This window comes from Odontesthes bonariensis, chromosome 12, assembly GCF_027942865.1.
Source record: "Odontesthes bonariensis isolate fOdoBon6 chromosome 12, fOdoBon6.hap1, whole genome shotgun sequence".
NCBI classification, from domain to species: Eukaryota; Metazoa; Chordata; class Actinopteri; order Atheriniformes; family Atherinopsidae; genus Odontesthes; species Odontesthes bonariensis.
Genome location: NC_134517.1, coordinates 17,617,946 through 17,635,574, shown reverse-complemented (window position 1 = coordinate 17,635,574; position 17,629 = coordinate 17,617,946). Strand labels below are relative to the sequence as shown.

General features: G+C 40.6%; 1 protein-coding gene across 1 annotated transcript in view; it reads right to left on the bottom strand.

The window, feature by feature from the left end:
- The window catches only part of LOC142396532 (vertebrate ancient opsin-like), a 36,462-nt gene extending 25,690 nt beyond the window's left edge, over positions 1-10,772 (bottom strand). The window contains exon 1 of the mRNA XM_075479379.1: positions 9,975-10,772. Coding sequence (XP_075335494.1) covers positions 9,975-10,341 — 367 coding nt within the window. The 5' untranslated portion in view covers positions 10,342-10,772. The remainder of the gene's footprint in view (positions 1-9,974) is intronic.
- Positions 10,773-17,629: the final 6,857 nt, after the last annotated feature.

The window sequence follows — 17,629 nt, the reverse complement described above, 5'->3', positions numbered from 1 at the left end:
CCCCAGTCATAGCATCATTAAATGTGTGGATTGGCCTCAAAAGAGCAATAAATGCAAGAGAACATTAAGACCTCACAGGACTAAAAACAGAACTATTTTGTGACCGTAACTGAAAATAAAACGGTAGTCCTGCTCGAATTCTTAGAGAAACGCTTCGTCTTTAAATCAGTCTACATTTCACTTGCAAAGAAATTCTGAGAAAGTTTAACAAAGAGTGCCCAAACTTTGACAAACCTCTGTACTTTAACTTCATGGTACAAAGGCCTCCTTCAGTGCACCACTGACTGGGAACCCTAATCATGAAATTTGTCAGATTATCAAAATGCAATACGTATTAATCTACATATTACACAACCATTTATTCACCTTTGATATGAAGAATCCTCATTACGCTCAGAGCCATCTAATTAGTAGAGAATATGATTTGGTTAGAGCACAGATGACAACATTTCTGTTTTTCTCATTTAAGATCGACTACCTTAAAACATTAAGTACTGAGTTCTAATGTTGTATTACACAATTGTCTGTGATGAAAACACGACTAGGTGCCGTAGCACATCTTAAAATTTTCACATTTCCGTATCCTGTAATGTTACATTGAAGGTTAGTCGATTGGACAGAATTTCTAATTATACTCAGAACCAATTTGTTTGTCAGTGGAGCCATCTGTCTCCGCATCAGCATAATGAAAAACAGCTTCCTCTGGTCTGCATTCTATTCTCATGTGTCGCAGTTAACTTTTAAAAGGTTGGGAAAGAGAGGACTTGATTATTTTCCGAAACGCGGTTGACATATTTGTGTCTGGATGACCCTCCATGGTGAACCCAATACGTTCCCTTCTGATCAAAAATCGAAACATAATAGATGTGCTGCCACCCTCCTGCGGTGGTCGAGTTTTTCACTCACAGAGTAATTCTTAAACCAGCGAAGTGAAACCAACTGCAACCAATTTCAAGACTGTGACAGCAGGGCGCTGAATCAATATTCGATATGCGTTAAAATAAAAAAAACTACAGAATTATACTGTTGGGATTGTAGTGGTGCATGAAAAAAAGCTGTAAAAGAAAACGGAGGAAAAGAGGAACAGATAAAAGGCAGAAACAGGAGCATGTGTTGACGGGGTGAACAGGGTGTGTTGATGAGGACCCAAACACAGACGAGACTCGAGAGGCAGGCAGGTGTTAAAGTAAAAAAAATAAAAAATTTTATTAATAAAAACAAGAGAGCACTGCAAAGGCTCCGAGTCCAGGAAACATAATCCAACCAAACTGAGCTGAGCGTGGCACTTAACTTGGTATGATAAACCAAACAATACAATAATCTACAAAGATGAACATCTGGCAAGGAACAAAGGAAGCCCTGGTGTACACAAACTGCAAGGGGGATAACGGCTGACACAACGCAGATGTGATGAATCGGTAAACTAGGACCAGGTGAGTGACAGGGGCAGAGGGCAAAACCAAACAGGATAGATAAAACTCTGTAGCAATAAATGAGAAAACCAAGATAAGCCAGACAAACCAGGCGATCTGCCAAAAGCCTGGCAAGTGAAACAACTGACCGCAACAGATGTACAACAGAACAGGCGAGGTTCGCACAAGACAAAACTATCTGAACGAGAGTGGCTGGAAAGTTTGACTCTGAAGAATGGAAAGCCAATCTCATAGATGAATGTCAAGGAGCTGGAGGTATATTTATAATCTGGTGATTAAACCTGAGTTTGCAGTGCCAAGGAAGTGACTCACTTCTGAGAAGTTCACTACTCAAACTGAGAAGATTGCCATGGTAACTCTGATGCGCTGTGCATCTCAGCTGCTCTGAGAGAGATAACGCTTGAGATAAGACATCAACACGTGTAAAAAACATGCCCACAGTGACCAATCCATCCCCTTTAAAAATGAGACAAAAAGAATTCCGGTCACAGTTTCCTCAGATCAAGTGTTTCCTCATCTTTCTTAAGATTCAGAAACCATTTACATGCTTCCTCTCCAGCATCCATATCATAGATGTAGTTATAGTAGAAGGTATCTACTAGGTTAAGGGATTAAACCATGTGCTTGGTTGCCATATAGAATTTAAAGACAACGTTTTTTTCTTTTTTTTCCCACTAAAATCACACCAACTTCTAAAAAAGATTTCTGTTACGGTTTCTCATGCTGCTGCGCCAAATTGCTTTGCCACACATCTGGGAACGCTTCTACGTTTCTTATGTGTCCAAGTTCCAGAATGTTTTTTTATTTTTAGTTTCATTAAAGTTTTCCACTAAAAATATGAGGCTAACATGAGAACGCATCAAAGCAACAAAACTCTGCTGGATAAGTCCACTGAATTACACTTTCCCACTGTCTGCCTTTATCTCTTCTTTTTCAGCTTTGGTGCCTTCAGCCTGCCTCGTATTTCTAAGACAATTCTCTTTTGTTCCTCCCTGTCCGACCTTTTAAAGCCTTTGGGGCAACCTGTGGTGGTTGTCGCTTCGGCATGAAAATACATTCAGCGCCCATCTCTGTTGTTGGTGCAAAAAAAAAAAAAAAAAAAGTGGTGCAGAAACTGCATGGTAGAATTCTAGTTTTTACGAAGACCTAAAAGTATCTCAGTGACAGTCATAATAAAATCTGGTCAAAATTCAAAGGAAGTAAGCTTAAGCGCTTCCTTTGTTATCGCCTTTAGCATATTTCAGACCGTACTTAACATGAAAAATGAGATAACGCCCTTCCATCATTCCTTGCATCCTTTGCAAACAGTGTTTTTTTTAATATAGTTTATCTTAGGAGTCATCTTTCCTTGACCTCCTGGCATTTTCCAAAGAGGTAACAAAACAAAAAAAGGGAAATAAAAGACGTAGAAGGTTTTGTTTAAGGGTTTTTTACACTATTTGACCCCTGGTAGGGATTTTTACGTCATTTCTGATTTTCTTGTGTTTTTCGGATGATGGACTATTTTGTTGGACTTTTTTTTAGCGTCCTTCACCAGTCAGTGTCTGTAGTACTAACTGCCTTTTGATGTTGACGTCTGCTTATTTATTGAAACTTTAGGGTTAGGGTCAGGTTCAGTTTGGACTGAACATCTTTAGTCGCAATTCAAGTGAATTCAATTCAGTTTTTAAAATAGAATAGAAACTGACTGACAAACTTTTGGAAAGTCAAAGTAAAAGTTTTTATAACTTGGTAATAATCATGGCTTTACACACAGCATCAGCAGGTAACATAAGTGAACTGTCTAAGCAGACAACATGGACAGAGAACTCGTAGCCTGCACTACAACATCCGGGTTGCAGAGATGTCCCCCTCAGGGACATGTCCAGGATTACACCATCAGCCATCAACAAACACTACAACCCTTCCATCAGCAGTCTTTTCTTTTTCCATATAGTCTTAAAGTTGAGACGTGTTTGAGTCGTTCCTGCAACCATGTCTTAGAGAAACAAAATGGCTTTCTTTATATTCCGTCTGCATCCTCGTCAGGGCTCCAAGCTTGTCCATTTTAACTGCCAGCGATCTCACATATCCCATAACAATCAAGGGAAGAAATGGTTTGAAATTCCTCTTCCTTTCTCTCCAATCCTTTTCTGCTACCTGAATCCTAGATGTCTCCTCTTCAACTCATCTGAAGTTGGGGTCTTTTTCCAGGCATATCTTGGGTTTTGAAGAGTTCAGTCAGTTTCACCTGTATGAGAACTTTTCGCAAATATTCCAATGGGCATGGTTATACACCATTACCAGACGTAGAAAAAGAAATACCAGCAGAAATCATTCCAACAGCACAGCATCTTAGATGTAGAAAAAGCTTTAATCCATATATAATTAAAACGCTGAATGTTTTTGTCAGCAGAAAATTATAGGTCTAGGTTTCTAAAATGCCCTCACAGTCAGTAATAAGTAAACAAATACACACTGATTAATAGTCAAAATAAAAAATGTAGTACTGTATAATAAACACCTAAACGTCTACGTCATACATTTTCTAGTCTGACAGAAAAAATGTCATAGAGGCAAAGAGGCAAAACAGTCAAACAACTCAAAGTGCATCTCTGCTGGGGAAAAAATAAGTTTTTTTTCTGTCTCCCCCAAAGGAAGCCATCAGCATTTCTGCTGCTGTTTATTATCTAAGATTACATGAAAAGTTATGTTTAAATTGAGGGCAACAAATCTGTTTTCTCAGGAATGGGATGCCAAGAACTTTCTGTCCTGCCTGTGATTTCTGCCCATGCTGAAAGACACACAAATGTCCTCCAGCTCCAGTGCAAACCATCAAATTAAACAACTTTTCTCTCTCGATATAGATGGCTGTAGCAGGCAGGAGTGGGTTGGCAACTGATAGACAAGAATCCTGGATGAACAAGAGAAAAGGTAGATATTAACGGTAACAAGTATGAATCACCCTGCCTCGTGCTGTCTCCTGGCATTTGGTTCTACGTGTGAACAGAAATCAGAGGTAAATAGACAATGATGGAAGATGATTGCGGAGTAGATGAGAGATGACACTGAGGTCGCAAAAGGCGGCGACTCTCAACGTCTTCGCTGCTCTCTGCAATATGATCCTTTTCTTGCCCTTCCTAAATTTGATCCAAACTTGAAAAAGCCTGCGGCAATCCGAAAACAAATGGTGATCAATCATGATATTGCACATCATGTCTCTTTGCTCTCTGGCAGTAACGTATCGAAACAGCCTTTCTATGATCTAATCTGAGGGGGAAAACAACAGGGTGGGGATGGTGGCAAGAATATACTCTAATGGAGAGAAAAATCAAAGTCAGGATTTAATACGGTTGCTTGCAGTTTTACCAAAGCACTCCGTCATCTTCAACATATAAAAGGATAAATATGCATAATGTAACTCTGTTGTGTCGGTTCATTAAAGAGGCAACTGATGAGAGCGCTTGATGCCGGATGTTTGCTTCATTCAAAAATAATAAGGGCCATGTACTGCGAAATTACTCAAGATTGCATGCAATATTTTTTGTTCATGTGTTTACAATACAAAGTGTAAAGCTATTTGACCTGCAGAAACAACATGGCAATGGAGGATATAGCACCAGCCAGCATCTGCGTGAGTGATCATCTAACATAAAGGATACTATTTATTCTCGTATTTGCAGGTTTCAAAGGCCAAGGCTTTCATATCCTCTAAATGCAGTCAGCAGTCTGCCAAATGGCAAACATCCTAACAGCAGCATGTTATACAGAGCAATAGGCCTCAGGATTCAGGACAATACTGAGTCAAGTTTTGAACATTGCAAAAATTGCGTGACATCAGCCAAGTACTGAAGCCCCAGGAAGAACAAAGTCAAAACACCCGCTGATCTGAACACAGTATGCAATACACCACCCTTTTGTCTGTAAAATGAGCATGCTGCTGCATCAAAATTCCCACAGAGAGGTGAACACACAAGCAAATAAACATGGATATGGAAACGAATTACAGAGGATTTGAAAAACCGCAGTGGTGTTGGTGAGGGTGCGTATGTTACTTGTGAAGAAAGGAGGAAGAGATTAAGTGATAATGGCGGGAAGTAAAATAAATGAGAAAAAAAAATGCACACAGCGTGGAAATAGCTCGAATTATCTGTAAACATTCCTGCAAACACTGTGAGAATGTGCGATAACAAAATCTTCATAGTCTTCAAGAACGGAGTGCAAAGATAAATGGGTTAGGTTGCAGAGTGAGCACGTGTCCGAGCCTGTATAGGAAGGCAAAGAATTACCCATTTTCAGGGCAGGAAGCACAACTGCATAATTTGAGTCAAGAACATCTCCAGCCTATGTTTCCTGTGCTTTGAATTTGTACGACTAGAAGTCTTGTTCCAATTGACCCCGACAAAAAGTGTGCTGCAGTTTGTCACATTTCTTTGTTCTCTTTTTTTTTCTTAACAGTGTGAAGAATAAGGTTTACATCCTTACAGCACAGCCTGCAGTTACATTGATCAAATGTGGATCAGCAACTGGGCTCAGATTAAGATAAAGCCATAAGGCAGAGTCCTGACCTGACAGGGCCAGAAATGAGGGTGGGAAAAAAGCAGATGTTGTACCCTATTCTGTTTTCTAAAAGAAGCAAAAATGAATTGATCAAATCAGCAGAATGCTTTTTAATATAGATTACCTACTGTACTGATTATCTACTGTATTCCTAATTCCACAAAAATTGGTTGAGATGCTGTGTAAAATGTAAATTAAAAGCAGAATGCAATGATTTTCAATTCTCATAGACGAATGTTGCATTCACAGTTTAATTTTTCTATTTTATCTGTCCTTCTTCCCCAGTGGAAGAGACAATAAACTGACACCGATTCAGCAGAACATAGAAAACACATCACTCGTGTCATGTTGAAAATGAGACGTTCTGCTATTTTATGAAATATTTTAATGCTAGCTCATCTTGAATTTAAAGGGAGCAACTCTTTGAAAACGTTTCAAACTGGCCAGTCAGTCTGTAACATGACTTTCTATTTAAAAAAAAGAGCACCTTAGAGAGGCAGAGTCTCTCAGACGTAAAGCTAGACAGTGTTTCATCATCCGCCAAGATCTACGTCCACAAATTTTGGGAAATAAATGTTCCTCAATGCAAGGGACCCGAGGGGCACGGTAAAAAAAATCAGTATTAGATGCCTGTGATCTTCATGCCCTCAGCTGGTGCTGCATTAAAAAAAAAAAGGCATGATTCCATCGTGGAAGCTACTGCACGGGCTCAGAAACACTTCCAAAAATGATTGTCTTTGAACACAGTTCACCGTCGCATTCACAAATGCAGGTTAAAGCTCTATTGTGCAAAGAAGATGCCATATGTAAACATGATCCAGAAACGCTGTTGGATTATCTGAGCCAAAGCTAATTTGAAATCGACAGAGGCTAAATGGAAAACTGCTCTGTGTGTATGGGAAACACTGCAAACCATTTTCTTTTTTTCTTTTTTTTTTTGCAATCAGGGGTGCGTGCCACTCACTGTCCATTCAAGAGAAGGCAGCATAAAGGCACATTTGCAATGGCTTTAATTTTCTGATCTGGAGGCCATATCCATCTCTTATACAGCCTATTGTTTTTCATGGTGATAGGGACAGACATCCCCACTACTGTTTGAGACATAGGTGGATTACAATGAGTTTGTCGTCATCTATTGGTCTCTATGTGGCTTTCAGATAGATTTGTATGATCTACAGTACCTAGAACTACAGTCCTCCGTGGCAAATATTTGGCAACATATCCGCACGCATGGCCGGAACATAACATTGACATTTACTAAAAGAATTTCAAAATCCATTGATGAACAGCTACATTAAATGCTTGTGCTTTTTTCTAAAACAAATTTGAGCCTGGAATGGTGTGAAAGTTTGGAATGGAAAATGTGTACAACCCCTGTTTCTACCAATAGATTGGCCTAAATCTATTGCATATAAAAGCGACACATTCTCTTTTCCATTTATTACATACAGAGCCTTGGTCATAAACGCTTTGCGTACATTTTCAATCACTGGACACTCCTTTACAATCTTGTTTTCGACACTCAGGGAACTGCTCTACAGCTGCATCTTACCAGCGGTCTCTCTGCATCCTAAATGACCAGAGGCATTAACAGTAAACATCTACAGGAAGCGCTGCAAATGTCATTCGACAGTGCTTGCTTATTATCAAGTAACATGGTACTAATTAGGAGGAGGAGGTGAAGAATAATTATAGGACATGCATGGGATTTGAGGTTGAACCAGTGGAACTGTTGTTTTTCGTTGTCTTCTACTCACTCATGTGTAAAATCACTAAATCAACTATGTAAGGCCATCAAATTCATTGAAATATGCAGACAAAGAAGCCACAACAACAGAATAAAGCATTTCTGGTATGCTTGCAAAAGCATCGCCTGAGCTAAATGGATTGAAATGAAGCCCTAAGACATTTTTTTTTCTGTCTGTGCCAACTCCTGTGTTGTTGTTTTTTTCTCTTCGGATGTCACTGTGGATCCTCTACTGTTGAGGAATGCGAGTCCATTTTGCAGCCTAGCGAATGTCTTATGGTAACATTACAATCGTTTGCACAATGGAAACGCAGCATGTGGATGGAGGGGTTTGCTCCTGCAGTCTGAGATCTAGCAGGATTACCATCTCACTGATGAGGAATCAAAAGCATCTCTGCTTCTCCCTCTGTTTGCTTATATCTGCTACTGTTTGCCCAATGATATTTTATTGTGGAGGTGGAGGGGGGGGCGGTGGGGGGGCAGTAGATGGGTACTCTTGTTAGGTGGGTTGGGATTATGGGCTATGGTCCAAATCACCAGTTGGTATGTATAGTTTATGCACATGCTTGATTTGCTCACTCAGAGATGATGTCACGTTTCCCCTTGACTTCATAATGATGTCACCTGATTTGATAATATGCACGTGGTCAAAACAGGTGATATCATGTTGCCAAAACAGCACATGTGCAAAACAAGGAGCAAGATCCGCAAATATCTCACTACACTACTTTGCCAAAACACCAGAAAAAAAAAGTAAATATATATAATATTCAATATTTTCTTGGAGCACCTTAGTTTTGATGGCACACATTCGGCATCATTTGGAAAAGCGTATACACGACACAACGTCGATTTACATCCAGAGCGTCATTTATCTTTTGCCAAGAATTTCTATTGATGACAATAAGAGTCTGGCACGTGCGAATCTCAAAGATCTGGATTCTGGATTAATAGGTGGTGGCCAATCCGCGCTCCCTGAACTACTCTGTCACAACTCGAGCCCGATCGGTCCCGGTGTCTTCATCTTGAAATACGCCCGTGCGAACAGGAAATAAACTTTGAGAGCATCTTATCTGTCATTCGGTTCATTCAGGTACTCAGCTGACTTGACCCAGACCTGAGTAACTGAAGCAAGCGCAGATCATTTGCTCAGTTAAATACATAGGTAGGCCTACATATGGTGATTTTTTATTTATTTTTTTAAATCTATCCATTTATATTCAATTTTGAATGTTTTTGGCCAAGCGGGGTTAAAGATTAGTATCCAATTTGCTACTCTGTCACACCACCTCCTGGGCAGACTTCGCCACTCACACTAAAACCTTTGTGTAACAAACAATGAAAATGAAGTTACGGCATCAAAATATCTGAAAAGCGTTTGATGGGCGGGCGGAGGGAGGACTCGACATATTTCTTTATTACATAGGGTGAAAAGAGCGTGATGAAGTAATGCTGAAATATGTGAGAAATTCCCATTCTGTGGCGCAAAGAACTACACATCTGCAGGTGTCTTCGCAGACATATGACTGTCAGTTGATCAGCAACAAGAACGGTTGGAGGTCAATTAAAAATAGAACCCCCATCACCATTAGTTTGTCCACCACCGGGCACTATAAGCTGATCTGTGATCACAATTCCTGAGGAACAATCCAAGCAATTCATGAGAGGAACATATAATATGACTGTGGCCGCTGTCACTTTACAAACACTGCTCTGACACGCCGTCTCCCAGCAGAACAACAACGACCAGAAACAATTCTCTCTGCATGCTCTTGTAAATGGCCAATAAACAGATGATGCAATTTAAAAAAGGGACTCTCTTAAATTACATTACTGCTCTACTGAAAACAATATTGATGCCTTTAATCCCCTAAAGTCCCCGGCGTACAGCAACGGAACCTTTTGTTTTCTACAATATGGCATCTAATCAGGTTTCAAGTCATTTGCCATATTACTTATTGACCTTGTACCTCGTGTTTTTATTTGCAAAATGGATGCTCTGCTCTGCTCGTACTATGTAGAGTTTTAAGAAGATGTCGGATAAGAAAAAAAAAAAACAACATTTAACCTATGGACCCCCCCCCCCCCCCCCTATAGGCTGTCACGTATAGGACATCATTTGACCGCCGGAATAAGAAAAACATTAAAAGTTTTTCTAGTTCAGATGTAGGTTCTAAATAATATATCCTATGTTAGGGAAACAATGCACGCCTAAGAATCTGCTCGGGCGTCTCTCAATTGAACGAGAAACTCACCAAAGCAGGAGTTGATGAAGCCGTACCAGCTGCAGCCGCCGCGCCCCAGCAGCCACTTCCCACGAATACTGGAAGCAAAACTGAGAGTGGTGCCGAACAAACACACCAGCATGTCACTGACACTTATGTTCAGCAGGAGCATGTTAACCGGTGTTCGCAGTTTCTTGAATTTGCAAAACAGAAGCAGTACAATGAAGTTGTTCAGGAAGCCAAAAGTCATGATAAAGCCCAGCACCACGGACAGCACTACAAAGCCCGCCGGGGAAAGCTTCGCGCTGCCCGCCGGCGCGTCCTCCAGCTCCCGGTCATCGCTCCCGTTGAAGCTGTAATTCAGACCCGTCTGACCAGAAAACATCCTGTGGTCCATACATCAAGACTTTGTCTTCACTCTGGAGCCGTTTTACTACACAAGGGCTGGTCACATCGCTCACCTAGAAAGTTTATAAATGCAGCAGCCTGTTCAAATATCTCCCCATGCTGTCTTTTTCGACGGGACCGGTGGGCTTCACGTTGTGATCGAAACGCATGCATTCCTCCACTTATGTTGCGAGAACATAGCTGCTGACAAGTTACAAGAAAGCAGGCAAAAAGGCTAAAAAAAAATGCATCGCAAACATAAAGTGACACCTGTTACCTTAGTGCATTTCTAACCCGTTTTCACTTTTCAAAGAGCGCATCAGCCTCTGATCCTGACTCAAAAATCCATTCACACCAGTTTGCACCGACTCAATCTTTTACTGCCCGTTCGCTTCTTGTCAGGGGGTGTCTGTCATCCTAAAGCCCTTTTAAGTTCCCTGTAATCCGTAGCCTACCGACAGTTCTGAAACCAACAAAATGATACGGTGAAAAGTGAGTCCAGCTCCACCGTTCTTTAAAGGCAGGGCGAATCCTACGTCACGAGACGATGGGGTGCTCGGGGCCGCGGGGGAGAGGCGCGTGCGTGCGTGTTTGTGATTAGCTTTAGGTAAGCGCTGTGGTTTATGTGACATATCACAACCTCAACCAAAAAGAACATCATAGCAGTTCGGCAAAATCAGAATTTTTTAGATTAAAAAATGAATAAATGTTTTGCAATATGTCCCCACGGCATTTATACTTTGTCACAATTTTTTTTTTTCAGGCGAACAGCACTCACTCACTGCTGGCGCTGAGGCTGACAAGTGACTAGCTCATCCTACCACTGAGACCACCCAAAAGTTGCATCTGACTTATTGAACATCTTCCTCCTGGGCATTACACCTGCAAAGATTTAGCAAGATTTACATTTTTACTGTCTTGAAGTTACAGTTTGGGGTCATAGACCAGCAGAAGTGAGTCACATCTTGGCAAAGTATAGTGCAGACATCCCAAGTCTCCCGGAAGGTCCGGGAGTCTCCCTGATATTGATAGTTAATCACGGATGCCCGCGAGTCGGATAAAATATCCCGGATTTTAGACTATTCGAGGGAGTTTTTTTTTTTTTTTTTTTTTCAATGCGAGTGAGAGCGTGCAGGCAATAAAATAACTCGTGCAACTTGCGCGTTTCGACTGCGCAGGCACGAGAGAGAGAGGGGTGTGGGGAGAGGTTGCTTTTGAAACCTGTCTGTCCAAAGCGACGCTTCAACGAGCGTCCAGGGCGACTGCTTGTCGGGAGGGGGGGGGGGGTGGTCATCTCCCTGAAATGAGTTTTTGGAACTTGGGATGTCTGTATAGTGACAAAATACCCAACGGTCTGATGCATTAGCTATGCAGTGTAAATTTATTTACTTTGGAGCATTTGCTGAACCTCATGACATTTTTTAGGTTTGTGTTGATTTGAAAATCCCTCTTCTTTGGTCCCTGCTCTCCGTAGCTGTTAGCTTGGCTCCTTCATGAGGATTCCTCCCCCGTTTCTCCAGAGAGCGCTCTGACCACTGCCTACTGCTGCTAAGGTACTCATAAGTACCTCACATGACCCTTTTTAAAGAAACACAAACTATCCCTTTTGAGGCCAGCTTAGGGAACAACAGAAAATACGTTGTTTCAGTAATTCAGTATTCAGTTCATTTTTCTTTAGCAAAATAAGAATCTAAGCTCTCCATCATGCCATCACTAAGGTTAAGTCCAGATCAGTGGTGGGTGGTGCTAACTCTCAAGACAGAACAGCAGGGAGCAATAAAAGACTGTGTAATCAAGAGCCCAAGTCAAAGTTTAAACCAAGGAAGAAACCACGAGTGAATTAATCTCGGTGTGAACAATGCACAATGAAACTTTTGAAAAAGTAATATCACAGGTCTAGTAACAGCTCTGTTTGCATTCATAAGCTATGTGATTCTACACGTTATCATTGATTTGCAGAACTTTGGCTGAACCTGTTTCCATGCACTTAGTTGCATTGACTTTTTGGTGAGACCAAGATTTTGTCAAGAATTTCCATCTTTTTGTTTTGATTTAAAAATTCAAAATGACATCAAATTAAAAAAAAAACACACACACAATGGAGGGTGTGTGCACTGTTTCTGTCAACTATAAAGCGAATCTGAAGTGAGCTTTCCATCACGAAATGGAAAAATCTGCACCTGGTGTGTTTCCACTATCTGGGATTGAGCAAATACACTGGGCTCATTGGCCGAATACACAAAGTAACAACGACTAAAAGGAAACAGAACCTTGAGAAAAACAACAATGAAACAAGAGCCCTTAACCGTTTCCAAAAAAAATCTGAGTAATCTTTCAAATAAGCTCTCATTATTCTCTCATGTATAGGCCATGTTTATTTCCTAGAAGCAGAAGGAGCTGATCATGCAGTTATTGATCCTTATTAAAAAAAAAAAAGATGAAATGGAACTATTTAGCCAGATATCCTTGAGTAAAAATAATTAAAAATAACGTAGTTTCAGTGCACCCTGTCAGTAATTCATGAGACAATCTTTGAAAAAAGCCAAGGTTCCTCTGGCTCCTCCTAGTGTTTTGATCAGGACCTTCAACACTCCTTCATACTTTAGTGAAATTTAAATTCACTTCAAGCCAAGAGGAGTTGTAAACCAGTGTCAATTATGCATCGCGTTAATATGACACAAGAAAATACCTAATTATGTGTTAGTTAGACCAAAACTGGACTTTTGAAATACATTTAAGCGAGTGTGGCAGACTTGAATTGTACAAAATCAATGCTTTCCAAGCAGGACTAGCTCACCCAGATAATGTGGATGTGCGGTGTATATATACTTAACTAGGCTCAAACCAGCTGACTCAAACCCTCCGTCCGTGCTCCACTGCTCCCATGATCCCAAAAAAACAAAAGATGATGGTACACAGAGTAAGAAGAAAGCTGGTTATAACAAAGAATAACCAAGGATAATGTGTATCTTGTGCATAACAGCAAAAAAAAATGTCCAGAGTTGTATTTCTATCCAATTTACCGCTCAGCATGGAAACAATTTTCGTCCAGACCCAATTGTGTGCCCGGCACTAACAAGCTGAAAGAGGGCATCTTGCCACCTGGTGTCCCAGTATCCAACATACTTCAGTCGATGACTCAATTCTCATCCAATGTATGTATACTGGGACAAGGAAACTAACCAAATTAAGTGTCCAGGTTGAACTCTAAATGTGGTTTTACTCAACTGCACATGTAAGTTTACCGACTGCCACTTCTACAGTTACTGTGATTACTAGCCTGTGAGTGCACGAAAGCCGGATCTACAGGGAGGGTTTTGGAGGCAGTGCTGAAGCACAGCAGAGAGGGTGGCAAAGAGCCCTGCAATGTTTTTCAGTTCATTTAAAAGGAAAAAAAAATCAGTAAAGTAATCCTAAAGTAACCAAGGGAACACACTGCTCTTGAGCTGCCTCTAACAGCTCATCCATAGAGCAGGATTATCGTCCTTTGCTTCAAAAAAAAAAAATCACAATGAGACACATGTTCATAATACCTGGCTATTACTTGACTCGGCTAACCTTGAGAAAAGAGGAGCTAAAATAGAGTTTTTTTGGAACAGAAGGAGATAAGAGGTCTCGCAGCAACATGCAGAAAGAGAAAAATAATGTGGTATTTGTTCATACATTTAAGCATGTGACCCATTCCAGTAGACCCCTAAAGAAAATAGAACCTATTCGTGAGCATGAAAAGGGACTCCCGTTCAGTCTGGAACTCGCTTTCTTTGTGACAAGTAAACTGAGCCACTGTTACTAAATATCAAAACACAGAATTCTTACTCCTTAACTAATATTTACCCATGTATGTCTGCATTCCTTGAACTCAGTCCTGCATCCGTACACTATTCAACCGGGTGAAGACATTTAAAGAATTTGAGTTGAGAAATGTCTGAGCTTCTGATAACTATAACTCCCCATAGTCCCACTTTTGAGATAAACTAGGACAAATGCAATACGTTTGCTTGGTTTTTCTTCTTGGAAGTAAATAATCCGAAGCCACAATTTAAGACTATCAACATCCTTTGACAGCCAGCATCTGTTTTGGATTTTAAAAGGTCTAGAAATGAATATTCTAAACGTTGTGATAAGAACTGCGGGGTAAGCACAACCCAATAGAGCAGTACTGAAAGATAGCACACCGTAATAACTGAGCCCCAGGCAACTACGGTAAATACATTTATTTATATGTTTACTCCCAATGCCCAAATCTAAAGCCAAACCTTCATATTTCACACCTTTAAACAGGCCGAGGGACAATTTGTGAACAACATCATCTGGCTTTCCTGCACGTTGTACATTTGCCAATAACAGCCCATGAACCCAGTCTCCAAATTTCCCTCCAGCAAAGATATTTGGCTCATTACATCGAGTCATTTTAAGTTTAGCTAGTTTACAGGAGAAACTTGTAATGCTCGTTTCACAGATTAACATGCAGTGAAAATATAAATGATGAAAATCCAAATGAGCTGGACCTAATGTGATGTAACACTCTTACTTTCTTTTTGTTTTGGGCCGTATTGCAACCCATCACATACATTCATAAACCACTCCTTTTTTCGGTCGAGCAAACATTAATACTGACTGTTCCAACTCTTTCAGGCTTCAAATACTTCAGATACTTGGTATCAGCTCCCACTATGTGTGGGCTTTTACAAATTCTACCCTTGCCTTTGAATAAATTTGTTGACCTTCCGAATGAGATTTTATGCTATCTTGCATCTCTTAAAGGTTGGGTAGGGGATCTTTCTCTTGAACATTTTTTTACATATTGCTTGAAATACTCTTCACACCCCCATTGCAACCAATTAATTAAAAGTTTTGACATTAATATGAAAAGTTTTAGTGGCCTCTAGAACGTACAATCTAGGAAAAACAGTGTCCAATCATTGTGAACGGACCGTTCACAATGATTGGATACTGATGCCGTCTATCAAACTGCAATCTGCTCCTCCCTCCCCCTCCTTCTCCCTGTGCGCGTTCCCTGCTCCGTGAATGAATTAAGCGTCCAGAAGCTTGGCAGGAAGCTAAACTAGAGCCAGCTTGGCTAGCACCTAGCATTATTAAACGTATAGTTAGAATAAACTAAATACTAAATACGGCAGCGATTGATGCTTGCTGTCAGAACAGCGCTCGTGCACCTTCGTGCTCGTGCGCGTTCATGTACTCTAGAGGCATGCCTTCGGGGGGAAAGTGAAGAAAAGGGTTGGGACTTTTTACCTGTGTATTTTCAAAAAGGAAGCTTCGCTGGACTCAAAATCCAGGATCTCCTACCCTACCTTTAAGTGGTGCACATCTTTTCTAAAGCAATTTTATTTGATGTTTTCGGCTTTTCTTTGGCTTTATGTTGGAAAATACGAACATTTTAGTACATTTTGGTTATCTTTAACATCAAGAAATGCACAAAATCAATAGCATGTTTGGGACTGCAGAGTTTCTAAAGTGGTAATATTCTATATTTCCCTACAAGAAAGTGCACGGCCCTTTCTGTCATCTGTACATGGAGTCAGCTGTCAGCAACTTTGTGCAGGTCGAGGACCGCTCGGGAGCTGTGGACACAGCTGCGGACACAGCTGCATTTCTCACTCTCTCAGCAGAAATTAACACCAAAGACAAGCCAGAGTGTTCCTGTTCATCAAACATTTCGGTTTAGACACTACTTCTTGCACAATGTCATTTTTCTGGAAACCGGGTGGGAAGTGTGGCTTGGGTGTAGCCATGTTAGGTCACAGGTGGTCCCGGAGTGCACCTCGAGATTACCAGGTTACCACGAGGATGCGGTCAGAACTGTGCTGTACCACCTCTCAGTGTGTTCACGCCCGTACTCCAAGCGGTCCACTTGTCATCGGATCACCCAGGAAACGTGTTAGCACCAGGTTTGAACAGGGAAGGAAGGTCGGCAAGCTCAAACGATCCTAGGAAAACTTTGCTTATGGCAACATCCTCAATTAGTTGAAAAAGCCAAACGTGGGGAGATCGAGGGAATCCAGTGGTGCTGTAACTGATTAGTTTAAATCATGCATATATGGCTCCAAAGTCTCATGCAAACCTCCAACCCTCACCCACTGCTGATTAATCAGAGCTTGAGGCACAGTTTGGTCCAAACTCTGCCCCCTAGACTGTAGGACCTTCTTATGAAAATTGGCCTGGTAGTTTTCACATAATCTTGTTAACAGACAAAGAGAGATGAAAACACAACCTCCTTGTTGGAGGTATTCTTTGTGATCACTGTTAAGGTAAAAAAAAGGAGAACAGTCTTTTAAAAAAATGCAGAAGTTGATGATTTATTGGCAGCTGATATATAGGTAGCCTGAGCAAGCTTGGCCTCATAGTCAACATTAATGAATCAAGACAGCAAGAGAGATATGATCGAATTCATTTTCGAAATGAACATTTAAGGAAATTACAAGATTGGTTTTGGCAAATAACGCAGAAAACTGTATGACTTAAAATTCCCTTTAACAATTAGTTTTTACCTGCGCAGGAAATGTTGACTGTCCCGTTTAGTCCTCTCTCTGTCAGAAAGATTAAAGAAACTATGGATGCACTTTTCGTGAAAGTTTTTCCTGGAGTCGGGAAAGTTAAAATGGTTACTTATTGACTTTTGATCCGACACTTGCTCAGTATTTGTGAGAGAACAAACCTGACAAAAACAGAATTTTTTTGTACTTCGTGTCGTCGTTCCATTTTTCCTTCTTCTACCCAAACAACAAGAGAAAGCTTAGCTTTTCATAATACAGCACGGCCACAGCATGGAAGACCAAATCAGTGATTTTTGGCTGTTTTCATGCCAACTGCCACTATTAACAGCTATCAGATGGCTATTACCAAACACGTTCCCTGCCAGATGGGTCATTGTGAAAATCATCCCAGAGGGAGATCATCAGCCAATTATGTAGCTGTACTATACAAGTAAAAGATTATGCAGTGTTAATATTTCTCAGGAATAAATGCCTTTCATTCTAAAATGCTAATTTCTTCTCTTTGCTTATAATTTCAATCTTTCAGTCCACTCCCTCCGATAATGGATAGTGTTTGATAAAAAGCTATTTGTTTTCGTGGAATTTTGCTTGCAATTATTATGAGATGTGACACAAAATTACTATCTTATTTCAGGCATATCCACAGAGTGTACGAAACCCTTTCATTTGAAATCGTCTGTCTAGACATAGTCTAAAAGGTCTGCTTAAAAGAAACTATTCAAAACAATTATTAATTTATCATTAATCCTTGTTGGATACGGTGTTGTTCAGCTGCCTTTGATT